General features: G+C 51.2%; 1 protein-coding gene across 1 annotated transcript in view; it reads left to right on the forward strand.

Moving 5' to 3' along the window:
• Nucleotides 1–2042: 2042 nt before the first annotated feature.
• CALB2 (calbindin 2) overlaps nucleotides 2043–13185 on the forward strand; it is a 33170-nt gene continuing 22027 nt past the window's right edge. Inside the window, exon 1 of the mRNA XM_030829596.1 lies at nucleotides 2043–2210. Coding sequence (XP_030685456.1) covers nucleotides 2117–2210 — 94 coding nt within the window. The 5' untranslated portion in view covers nucleotides 2043–2116. The remainder of the gene's footprint in view (nucleotides 2211–13185) is intronic.

A 13185-nucleotide genomic window follows, 5' to 3' on the forward strand; every position in this document is an offset into this window, starting at 1 on the left:
GAAATTTCTTGCCAAGCCAACCACTGATCCCTGGCTCCATGAAGGGCAGCAGGAGCCCTAACTCATTTAATCCTCAGAACAATTATATTATTATTATTATTATTATTATTATTAGAGACAGAGTCTCGCTCTGTCGCCCAGGCTGGAGTGCAGTGGTGCAATCTTGGCTCAATGCAACCTTTCCGCCTCCCAGATTCAAGCGATTCTCCTGCCTCAGCCTCCCAAGTAGCTGGGATTACAGGCATGCACTGCCACGCCTGGCTAATTTTGTACTTTTTTTTTTTTTTTTTTTAGTAGAGATGGAGTTTCACCATGTTGGCCAGGATGGTCTCAATCTCTTAACCTTGTGATCTGCCCGCCTCGGCCTCCCAAAGTGCTAGGATTACAGGCATGAGCCACCACACCTGGCCAACAATTCTAAAAGGCGTATGCCCACATGCCCATTTTGCAGAAGAGAAAAACTGAGGCAGAGATAGGTTATATAATTTGCTCAAGGTCACACAGCTTATTCTGGGATTCACACCCAAGCAGCCTGATTCTTGAGTGCCTACTCTTAACCACTGAGTCATCCTGCCTCCCTAGGGGCTTTGGTGAATCTCTCAGCAAGGTGGATGTGTACCTCTAAAGCTAGCTTTCGATGACTTCTCCCCGCTAGTCTGTTCCTGCAAGTAACTCCAAACACATTCACCTCAGGCAAAGGACAAGTGGTTTTGGAACCTGCATTCTCTATTGCCCTTTTGAGACTAGCTCTGCGCTTGGCCCTCTCTCCAAGGGACAACCCTCTGTCTGTCTTCTCCTGGGTTCCCCTCTCACCCAGCGACCTCCTTTTCATTCTCACTTACCTCCTTGCCTTTCACTCTCCTCTTGGAAGGTGGTTCAGCTAACACTCATTAGCATATGTTAATGAGCGCCAATTCATGTCTCAGTCACTCCGTGGCAGGAGAGGGGAGAAAGGAGGGATAATGCTGTCACTCTGTGGGTAAGGTGTCTTACCTTACCACAAGGCCAGGACAGACCCCCAAGGGCTCAGACCGCAGGAGAGAATGGGGAGAGGGCCCAGCTCCCTGCTGGGGAGTCCTGTCTGCTGCCCTCAGGATGTGCGCTCAGTAGCTGAGTCTATTTTCTCTGAGACCAGCTCAGAACATCCCCAAGACAGAGTTGGACGTTGTTCTGTGCCCACTGGAGCAGGCACATTCCCATGATGTCCCTAGGTGGGCGTGGTTAAGACCTGGTACCGGTTGATCTAGTTCTGCCACCCCCTGGCCAAATGTCTAAAAGCCCCCCAGAGCATGGCCAGGGTGAAGCAGGTACCGGGGTGGAGGGAGGCTCCGAGGGGACGGATATACTAGGACCCAAACAGACAGTGGAAGCCCCCCACCCCCACCCCCACCCCCACGCCGCTTCCATCGGAATCCTCCCGGGGCACTGCTGATTCCAGCTGCTCCCCACTAAAGCCTTGAGAACTCTTGGCTGCTCTGCAAGACTGGGCCCCATGAAAGAGCCACGTGCGGCGTGCAAAGAGTGCTGAGTTCAAATTCTAGCCCTGCCACTAATTTGCTGGGCCAATCACTTAATCACCTTAAGTCGCAAGTACCCTTATCAGAAAAGTGGTCCCTGCTCTTCCTGCTGTGGAAGGATCAGGAGAGAGGAGGCACGACAGAGACCTAGTGAACTCCAAAGCCCGAGTGCTAAATATGTGTCAAATTTGTGTTAGTATTACTATTAGTGTTGTTACTACTGTTATAATTATTATTGCTACTGCCAGCAATAATAAGTGGTGGATGTACTCAAGACGGTCGGGAGGGAAGGCAAGGGCAGCCTCTCCCTCATTTTCACCTAAAAGCCTCCGGGTGTCCCTGGCCCGGCGCCGAGGGGTCTCAGCGCAGAAGTAAAGGCCCCATGGGAGTCCGGGCCGAGCCTCTTGCGCCGCCGCCCCCGCCGCGCCGCGCCCTGGCCCGATTCCCTGAGCGCGCGCGCCCCCTGCTGGCGGCCTGGCGCGGGCGCAGGCTCCAGAGCGTATATAAGGGCAGCGTGGCGCACAGCCCCAGCGCGAGTGCCAGAGCCCAGCCGGCGCGGAGCGGGAGCGGTGCAGGCTGAGGTCTCCGAGCGGTTCGCCATGGCTGGCCCGCAGCAGCAGCCCCCTTACCTGCACCTGGCCGAGCTGACGGCGTCCCAGTTCCTGGAAATATGGAAGCACTTTGACGCAGACGGTCAGTAAAGCTCCCAACTTCTGTGCCCACTGGCACCCAGGGGACCTTCGGTGAAGGGGGCAGGGGGCGGCGCTGAATGTGGGCAGGTGTACGTTTGCCCTCAGGAGGTGGTCTGGTCGTAGAGCCTGCTGGGATAGGGGTCCCGGGTTTGGGAGACATCCGGCTGCGCTGGGCACAACTGTCAGTAACTTTCTTCCCTAACATAGATGACCCAGAGCCCACCTGCATTTGCACCTTTATTCTGAGCAAGTGGGAGCTTTCTCAGGGAGGTGGCCTGGGCTGAGAAGGCCTCCAGGTTCCCCCTGCTATCTCCCCCACCTCCCCTGCCTTCAGCTGCTCCAGCCACAGGTCTCAGAAGCCCACTCATTTTTTTCCTCCTCTTCCCTTTTTGTTGAATGCTAGGTTAGCCCCCTTACCCTGCTGGAGGCTGGGATAAATTAGGGGATCCTGAAGGGACACTCGGCGTCCCCAGCTTGATTGACTGGGAGCAGGAGTGGAAAATGGCATTAGGGGCCCTGAACACCCCCCGGCTTCCTTTGTCCATTTTCCAGCCACCATGGGCATGTGGGTTTCCCAACACAGCAGCAGTGGGTGTGGTGGGGGCAGCGTTGGGGTGCCAGTCCTAGACCTGTTCCTTCATAGTGATAATCCTGGGTGCTTTTGGTGACTTCATCTCTGGGTAGGGGGAGGCACCACCCTAAGTACCTCAGTGACCAACCCTCTGCTCTGTGTGGTCTTGACACTGACTCACCCAAAAAGCCAGGGCCAGACTGAATGACCTTTGGAGGTAGCCCCCAGCACTGGGATTCCAGAGTCTGTGGTGGTCTGACTCAGGCATAAAGGGTGGTCCCCCTTTCGAGGCTTTTGATATCACTACAGACTCTGTTTCTGTTCACTTCAAAAAAATAAGTGATCTGATTTCCCTCTCTACGCACAGACCTGGCTAAGATGAGCATCCAAAATGTCCTGGCATCTGAGACATTTTGTGGTGTCTGTAGCTACCCTCCCCTGGGGTAGCTAATGGCTCCTGGAGGGGCTGACCCCAAAGGGAGGCCAGCGGGAAAGGCTAAGACAGATACTGTCTCCAGAACACAAGTTCTTAACCACTGCGCTGCACAGCCCCCCCAGGGAGCCAGGCTCAGCCCTGTGGGCTCTGACACCTGTCATTCAGGCCCCTGTCCCAGATCTGTGTGGGGTGACAGGGAGTTTATCCTGGGGCCTGAGAGCAAGGAGGATGGAAAACAGAGGGGCATCAGGTGTGCCTCACTCCATTCTTCCCTCCTCCCTTCCTCAACTTGGCAGGGTGTGGAGGTGGTTGAACAGAGATCCTCTGCCCAGAATGCTATGGGGAGGCAGGGGTTAATATCTGGGGATGCTAATAGGTGAAATTTTGTTTCCTTGGAGCCAACTGAGAAAGCTGGAGGGGTAGGGGACTAGGCATTTGAATACCTGAGTTAGGACTGTGATCTGCCTATGAATTACTGATGGGGGTGGGTAGATTGTTAAATCTGTAAAATGGGGCTAAGGAGGGGTTGTATTTCCAATCCCCAGCTCCTGCCAAAAAAATTCCCTTGGTACAAAGAGCTCTCCTAAGAGAAGTGCAGCCTTTTAGTATTCCAGATGACACGCACATTCCCTAAGGAGGCTCCTGCCGGTTTATCTGCACCAGAGACTTGTGTGATTCAAGGAAAGTTACCAAGCAGCCAAGGTTACACCACTGGCTTCCTGGTAGATGAGTCAGCTATAAACAGAGGACTCTACAGTTCTACTTTCCCCCATTCTCAGAGGGACAACCAAGAGCACCGTCCATAACCACGCAGATCCTTACGTTTATCTGAGACGTTGTACTTAAGCACAATTGCACCTTCTCAAGGTGTGAGACTGCTGGGCAGACCATGACTCCCCTTAAACAGATGACGAAACAGACACAGGGGTTGACTTTTCCGAGGTCATGGAGCAAGTTACTGGTGGGGCTGGTTCCTGGCCAGTGTTTATTTCCCCACTCTGGTTCCTCAACACCTGCTTGGTTTGGAAAAGGGTTTTTTTCCGTGTTGAGAGGTGTAAGTCTCCCTCCCATTCCCCCAAAGTAAAGAACCCAACCCACCTTTGGGGGTGATGGGCAGTTTCGTGTATCCCAAAATGGGGTCCTTGGCTTGGCTAGAGTATAGTTAAGCTACCACCAAACCCAAGATCTTCAAAGCCTCCCAAAACCATTGTGCCTCTGGCTCCCTCCTGCTCCGGGGTGAAGGGGGAGCTTGATGCTTGCACCTTCTTCCTTGTCCATCAGGCTTCCACTGCCATCTCTACATCACAGCCTCAGGGAAGTCCCAAGGAAAGGCCATGGACCCGACAGAGAAGGAGGGCACTGAGGATTAAAATACCAGAGATGAGAGAGAGGTGACTTAGGAAAATACGTATACAGCCAAACTGGAATTCCACAAAAGGATCCAGAATTAGGCTTTGGGCGACCTTCCTCCCCTCCTGAACACCCAAAGGCTGCAGGAGAGCCCAACACCACAGTGCCTGAGGCACTCCAGCCCTGTTTAGGCCTCTCTCCTACCAATTCCGATTTCAACATGGGGTTTCTTCCCAATTCTAAGAGTGCCCCCCACCACTCACAATCTTAAAAATGCCTGAGAGAACTCTCCCTTGCAGCTCTCCAGGTCCCTGGAGTGGGCTCACTGAAGCCCAATTAACCACAGCCCCCAGAGAGTGGGAGCCACCTCCCCACCCCTTCTGGATGCTGGCTGGTAGTAAACAGAGACAAAGAGACCTTAGGAGGCAGCTGAATCCCAATGAGAGGGAGGATGAGGGCAGGAGGACCCTTAGCCCATTCCAAAACAGAAAAAGCCACCATCACCCTAAAGAGTTGGGTTATTTTCAAAATTCTTATTAGCTTTGTGGTAGAGAAAGGAAAAAGCGTATGTTTGGAGAGTGAGAAACTAGGACTCAAAGAGGCAAAATTCTTTTCACAAGATCACACAGCAAAGCAGGAAGAGGTGAAGGGGGAACCAGGAGTCTGGTCTCCTAGTCTGCAATGCCACTCCACCAACTCTGCCTCAGCAGTCAGCCAAGGGCATGCATTTGGGAGGGTTCCAACGTTGTCTCTCAAAGGCTGAGGTAGGGAAGATGACAGCCAAGCCCACCCAATGACCCTGGTGGGGTCTAGGGCTCTTCCACACATCACCTCCATGCTCCGAGTGGCCCTGACATGGCCTTACGTATCTGAGCCCATTGCTCTGTTGCTTCCTGGACACTTCTGTATCAGGAACTTTCCCCCTCTAAAGGATCCAGGTGGCTGAGGGATGCCCAGTTCAGAGTTCACACTGTCCTTTATTTGTGGTTCTGATTAGACAGGCTACCCGGCTCCTATTTTACTGACCATCTGCGAGCAGCAAAGTTGTGGCTCCAAAGAGAAATGCCTTAGCTTTTGCTACCCCTTTGAAAGCAACCAAGAATGTAAAGATAAGATGAGTTATCTTCCAGGGGCAAGCGGACATTCATGGGGCCAAGTTGAACATCCTACTCCCTTCCAAGAATCCAGCCTACATAGATATACTCGTATGTGCGCAGAAAGTTATATGAAGAAACATGTCTATTACAGTGTTCTTTGGAAATACTAACAATTTCGGTGGGTGGAGGGGGGAATGTGCTTCACTGGGGGAAAGAAAAATAAATATAGTTATCTCTATGATGGAGTATGATAGAGCGAAGTGAAGCTTTTGTAGTGACATGGAAAAATGTCCAAAATGTATTATTAAGATATTGCTTAAAACTGTAGCAGAACACTATTATGATATGAGCCCATTTTTATTATGAATGATGTATGTATGTTGCAGGATATTTAGAAAAAGGCAACTGAATAATAGCGGCTCTCTCTGAAGAGTAGATGGGCCAAATGAAAGGGGATTTTCTTTCACTTTCTAAGTTAATTTCCATAGCACTTGAAAATTTTACAAGAGCATCTATTTCCTGTGTAGTCAGCAAAACAATAAAGATATAAGAAGGGAGGCCAGGCACAGTGGCTCAGGCCTATAATCCCAGGACCTTGGGAGGCCGAGGCAGGAGGATCACTTGAAGCCGGGAGTTTGAGACCAGCTTGCGCAATACAGTGAGACCGCCCCCCACACTACAAATTTAAAAATTAGCCAGGTGTGGTGGTGCACACCCGTAGTCCTAGCTACTTGACAGGCTGAGGCAGGAAGATGGCTTGAGCCCAGGAAGTCCAAGGCTGCAGTGAGCTATGATTGCACCACTGCACTCTAGCCTGGGCAACAGAGCCAGACCCTATCTTTAAAAACATAACTAACTAACTAAATAAAGATATAAGAAGAAAACAATGTGATAGATACCTTTTCTTCCCTCGTAAGAAATATGTATATGTCTCCAGGTGGGGGATCTGCCTAGACTCCTCTGGGCTTCTGTCCACCTCCAAGTGGCCCAGGTGACGTAGGGGGTGCTCAAAGCCTCTCACAGGGACTGAGTCCTGTTCCTTATCTATGTGCACCCTGAGGATTTTGAAAATAACAACAGAGGCCACAAAAGGCTGAGGATGGCTCTGCGCAGGCTCCCGTCTTCGCCCTCTGAAACCCAGTGACCTGGCAGAAGTCGTCTCCAAGCCCACACAACACTGAGGACCACTCAGGGCCAGACTGCAGTGCCCAGGCAGGCTCTTCCAGAGCATGGGTCACTGCTCATTTGTTTGTCCCTGGTTTAGGGAATGGGGAGGAAATTCAGAACAGCAGCACCTCTCAGAGATGAACGGGAACCTGGGCAACTGGCCTCGGGCGGCTGCATGAGAGGTCCTGCAGTACCAAAGTGAAAGACACGCTGAAATAGGGTCACAAAATACGTGATGTATATTAAGTGTTTATATAAATGACACAACAGTTACAATGCTATAAGGTAATCATAGGAGTTATCAAAACGATTGGGTCTTGGCCCATTAAAATCAACAGGGTCTGACACTGGGAACCAAGATTAAAGTTGTCACAGGACAGCTTTCTCTGAACCCTGTTATTAAACCTCTGGGGGTCTGTATACCTCTCAGCTGGGCATGGCGTGATGTCAGGATATGAGACTGTCAGGGAACAGCCGCCTGACCCATCTGGGGTAGGCCCTGGAAAATGTCCCCACCCCGCCTCTGCTCCCACCCCCAGCTCCCCGGTTGTTTCACTAACAGCGTCCTTGGGTTGTGGAGTGTCCACGTGCAGCAGCTGTACGCTGGGTACCTCCAGGTGGGCTCTTGCCTGCTATGGCTCTGCTTCTCAGACTCGGAGTGCACCAGCCAGCAGCGGGGAGCAGCTGGTCTGTGAAGAGTTGGGGCTCCCGGGGGAGCCCGCCTAAGGGACCCATTTCACAAACAAGATGCCAGCCCTGCATTGCCAGGGCAGCTACCAGCCCAGCAGGGCCAGCTGTCCCTGCCCTGCTCAGCTTGTATATTCCCCTCCAGACTTCAGCAGCTTTACCAGCCAAGCCCCTGAAGGAGGTTTCCAGGGCTAAGGAGACCCCTCAGGGAAATCAATTCCAAAACCAAAGGAGCCAGAATTAATAGAGCAGGCCTCAGGCTCTTCAAGAACAGTGCCTCTCCAGCCCCAGCCCGCCGACGGATTGCATCCCAGGCCCTCCTTTGCCAAGCCGGCCCATCTGGGGCCTCTGGCTTCAGCCCTCCCCCTGTCCTTGTTGGCTCTCCACTATCTCCCCTCTCACCCAATCTGCCCTATCCTTCTGGCCTCCCTCATGCCTGGGACTTAGCCCAGCATTAGGCTGCCAGATGTCCACAGGTTCAGGGGACCCAGCCCAGCTCCAGAGCCACGGGTCCAAAGCAGCACAGCCCAGAAACACAGATTGAAATTCAAGTGCCCAAGCATTCAGCTGGTGGCTGGTAGCTCTTCACTCTGGGGCTTATTCTTTTTTCCAGAAGCCACTGGAAGAAGCGTGTGTGTGTGTGTGTGTGTGTGTGTGTGTGTGTGTGTGTGACAGAGAGAGAGAGAGAGAGAAAGAAAGAGAAGCCAGGACAAATGCAGATATGGACAGACATTGTCCCTGGGACAAATAGAAGGAGGCCAGGACCTCTGTCAGCTATGGCTGAATCTCCTTCCCCCTCCAATTCCTCCTTTCTAAGATAGGGTTGATAACTGCTTACCTGGCAGGATCGTAAAGAACAGATGAAGTGGGAAGCAGAAAGCTCTTTGTGAATGGTGTGCACCATGCAAAGCAGGATTAATACTGGGGCAGAACCTGGGGAAGCCAATTTCTTACCCCAAAGGGTAGGATTCGACTGTCCCAGAGGGTGCTCCAGATGGAGGTTAGAGGACTGTTTGCCTTCAATAAATCTGAATTCCAGCTAGACCGACAAGTGGCCTGGCCGCCTGGATGCCTTCTGGTGCAGCTTAACGAGGAAATTCAGAAGGTGCGAACCTTCCCTCCTTTGACCTCTCTAATCTATGGACCGCGAGTGCTACACAGACTGGTGCACTAGAAGTGACTGGACACAGCATCATGAGTGTGCTAGAGGGCTGGTTAGAACACAGGCTTCTGCGCCCCATCCCCAGAGACTCCGATTCTGTAGGTCCTCGGTCAGTCCTTAGAATTTGCATTTCTAAGAAGCCCCCAAGTGACACTCATGTGTCTGGCCTAAACCAAAATTTGAAAACCACTGAGCCAGTGCGTCTCAGATTTTAGCATATTGATGAATCACCAAGACAGTGTGATCAATAGATTGTTCGGCACCACCCCCCCCGAGAAAGAGATTCAGTAGGTCCAAGGTGGGCCTGGGATTCTGCATTCCTAACAAGCACCCAGGTAGTTCCAATGCTACTAGTCCACAGACTGCACTTTGAACAGCATGCCCTTATGCTCCAATCCTACTGAATTAGAATCTCCACTTTAATAAGATCCCTGGGTACTTTTTATGTACCCTAAGGTTTGAGACATGCTGCTCTGAAGCAATTCCGAGCCTTGACTGTTCTGAGCTTTAGAATCACCTGCAGAGCTTTGAAAACATCCCCTTTCCCCCATCCATTAAATCAGAAATTCTGGGGATAGGGCCAAGGCAACAATGTTGTTCTCAAATATTCCCAGGTGATCCTAATACACAGCCTCAACTGAGAACCAGTATTCTTTTTTCTTTCTTTTTTCTTTTTTTCCCTCTCTCTCTTTTTTTTTTTTTTTTTTTTTTTTTTTTTGAGAGAGAGAGTCTCGCTTTGTCACCCAGGCTGGAGTACAGTGGCACAATCTCACCTCACTGCAACCTCCACCTCCTGGGTTCAAGCAATTCTCATGCCTCAGCCTCCCAAGTAGCTGGGACTATAGGCACATACCACCACACCCAGCTGATTTTTGTATTTTTAGTAGAGATGGGGTTTTGCCATGTTGGCCAGGCTGGTCTTGAACTCCTGGCCTCAAGCAATCCACCCACCTCAGCCTCCCAAAGTGCTGGGATTACAGGTGTGAGCCACCACACCTGGCTTGAGAACCAGTATTCTAAGGAAAGCAGTGGTGCTGGAACTCTTCAGGCTAATGGGTTTTCATCTATAAACTGATTTAGAGGAACTTAAGAGGAGGGAGTATAAATGGAAGGCAATATTTGTTCCTTCCATTTATGTGAGATTTTACATCTTCCAGAGTGCTTCCACAACATTACCTTGTACGGCTCTCACCATAGCTCTGTAGAGAGGGCATAAATAGTTATGCCCATTTTAGAGATAAAGAAACTGAGGCTCAGAGAGATTGACTTGCCCAACGTCACATGGACAGTCATAGAGCAGGCGGTAGAATTATTAATATTATTCCTCTTACTCAGGTACCTCTTACCTGTTCAACTCCTAGAAAATCTGAGTGTACATGGCTCAGGGAGAACAAAAGTATCCCTGAGGTCTCTTTTCACTGAGGGGTGAAGCCTCCTCTAGGCATGGATTCCCAAGTGTCTGTGGTCAGATGAAAGGTAAAGAAGTATTGTCTCACATTAAATTGGGGGAAACTGAGGCACGATAGTGGTGAAGAATGGTAGCAAGAGTAGAATAAGGAAGGATGCAGGGTCCCTGGCTCTCACTTCGGCTCTGCTCCCTCATGTTCACAGGATGTGGTTTGATGAGAGGTTAGAAGTGACGGTTGCCATGGTAACCACGTCTTTATCGCTGCCCATCCGCATGAGCCTTTCTTGGTGACCAGTCACCCCACCCGCTGCAACAGGGTCATAGAAACAGTAGACCATTCACTCAGTGCCGATGTCCTCCTAGAAGGGTGTCCACCTGCCCCTCCTCTACCCCAGCCTCCAGCGATAAGGGCCTCCTGGAGATGGATGGGGAATTGCTTTGAGGGAAGCCAGAGCAGCGAAGGCCATTTTCCATCCACAGTTGCGGGCTGGGTGTGGAGCGTCTCTTCCGGGCCCTGCAGCGCCACCTGCCAATCTCTCCTCTGTTCCTCACTGTCTGCCATCAGCTGCCTGTCTGCCTGCCTCTCCCAGGCTGACCATTGATGCTCTTGGGAAATGGGCCCACGTCTAAAACTTGGTGATAGCTCCCTTAGCACCAGGCACAAAGTGGAACTGTGGCTCAGTTCAAAAACAGCAAGGCTCATTGCACTGAACCACATTTCTGCCTTTTGTTGAGGTGCCCAGAGGGAGGTGGTGGAATTCCTAGTGTGGGGAGGGGGCTTCCTCCTGCCCCGGGAACCTCCTGCTGCCTGTGCTGCACAAGCTGAATTCAGGGAGGCGGCTTCTCTCCACAGGGCTGCCCTTCTAGCTCCTGGACCCCTTTCCCTGCCTCCAGTTTTCCTCCTTCCTTTCTCTGCCCCCTTCCCAGAGGCTGAGGCTTCTTGGGAAGTCTTCCCTGCTCGTCCTTTCCAAGAAGCCCTGGAAGTCGATTTCTACTCTATGACACCATCATTCCTTCATTGCTCTCGACACTGGAAACACCATGTTTAAATTCATTTCCTTGCTTATTGTCTGTCCCCTGCCCCACCCACACCCCATTACAGCATAAGCCCCACCATGGCAGGACCTAGCTGGCCTTTGCACCTCCAGTGCCTGCACAATGCAGATGCTCAATAAAGGTTCCTCCAATGGCCTAGGCACGGTGGCTCATGCCTATAATCCCAGCACTTTGGGAGGCCAAGACAGGTGGAGGAGTTAAAGACCAGCCTGGGCAACATGGCAAAACCCTGTCTCTACCAAAAACAAACAAACAAAAAATTATTCAGGCATATGCCTGTCGTCCAAGCTACTTGGGAGGCTGAGGTGGGAGGATGGCTTGAACCCAGGACATTAGGCTGCAGTGAGCCGTGATCCAGCCACTGCACTCCAACCTGAGTGACAGAGCAGACCCTGTCTAAAATAAAATTAAAATAAATTAAATTAAATTAAATTAAATTTAAAAATTCCTTGAATGAATGAATGAATGAGTGAATTAAGCCTGGATCAGGAATTAGGACACCCTGGCTGTGTGGTCCTGAGCAAGTTGCTTGCCTTCTCTGTCCTATACCTCAGTGTCTTCTGTCACCAGAAGAGGATTCTACTCTGCCATGCCCGTGTGTCTGGAAAGATTATGTGTGGGTTCATTTCCCTCCACAGCAACCCACACAGGCCTTACCCATAGTGAGGGCTCAAATTATCTGCTGGAGCAAAGAAAGAAGGCAAAAGCACTTTGAAAAGTTAAAGACATTCCACTGACCTTCAGAACTTTCCTGCTGGGTGAGGCACTGGCTGCTTGTCTGAGTTTCTTGAGGTTGTTAAACCTCCTTCAAACCTTTCTAGAAAAAAAGATGGAGTAAAAATAAATACTTATTCTTTCTAAGTCCCAGAAAAACTCCAAGGAAAAGGTGGCCCCTAGAGATCTGTACTTTTCTTCTTTGGGTTCAGATCGTTCAGTGGGGTGGGGCTCCGTGCTAGCCTTGCCTGCTCTAGCCTCCCTCTGCGCCCCTAAATCTTTCCAACCTAAAGAAAGCAGCCCAGGGCCAAGGTGTTTGCAGCACGGGCGGGAGGCACAAACAGTGGCCATAATGGCAGTGTCCACTGGCATGTTTGAGGCTCACTGCAGGCCAGCACTGCGAGTGTATTATTATCCTCTTTAAGCTTCATGGCAGCTGCATGAGGAGGGTGCTATCATTTCCCCATTTCATAGGAGAAGAAACTGAGGTTCACAGAGGTGGTGTCCTCTAATCTGGGTACAGCAGAGGGAGGAGAAGAACCAGGTGTCGGTGCCTCAGCAAGAAAGGCCAATCACTTTGCCGACCCCCTAAATGGTAGGTGAAGGGGCCAGAGACGAAATGGCAGAACATTGAGGACCTGGTGCAAAACAGGGTTCCACAGAGGGATGAGGGACCCTGTTCAGAGAGCTAAGTGGAGGCGGCTCTTGGAAACATACCATGCTGCTCTGCGGGCTTCCCCCACCCAGTTCCTTTCAGCCACCTCCCGATACACTCATGAAACAGACACACACTCACTCCTGTGTCTGCCCAGCCCTGGCTCCTGTGGCCTCTGCTTCACTGAACCATGCCACGCACTCGTGCTGCCAGCTATGAGCTCCCATCTCCTGCCCTAGCCTCGGGCTTCTGGAATGCAGATGCACCCAGGGCTGAGCTCAGCTTTCCACCTCCCTGTCTGACTCTACAAAGCCTCCGAGGAGAAGAATGTGACTTTACCTTCTCAGTCACGAAGAAATTGCACCTCGGCGATAGGAGAATAGCCAGATTGCTGCAGGGAGTAACCAGGAAGAGAAAAATTATTCATTCTTCCAACTCAGAGCATCATCAACTAGGCGAATGTCTTTTTGCCTAGAAAGCCCATCTCCCTCTCCCTCACTCCCCTACTTTAGCCGGCCTCACAGGAACCACACTCTTCTGAAATTCCAGTTCTCCTAAGAAGCTTTACAAACATCCTAGAAGGAAGATAACCACCCCATCCTAGGATAAAAGGGAACTCAAGTCTCACTCTGCCAGCCCATTACAATCATGTCTTTCCTGCAGACAAAAATAC

Source organism: Nomascus leucogenys, chromosome 2 (genome assembly GCF_006542625.1).
Source record: "Nomascus leucogenys isolate Asia chromosome 2, Asia_NLE_v1, whole genome shotgun sequence".
In the NCBI taxonomy this organism is placed as follows: Eukaryota; Metazoa; Chordata; class Mammalia; order Primates; family Hylobatidae; genus Nomascus; species Nomascus leucogenys.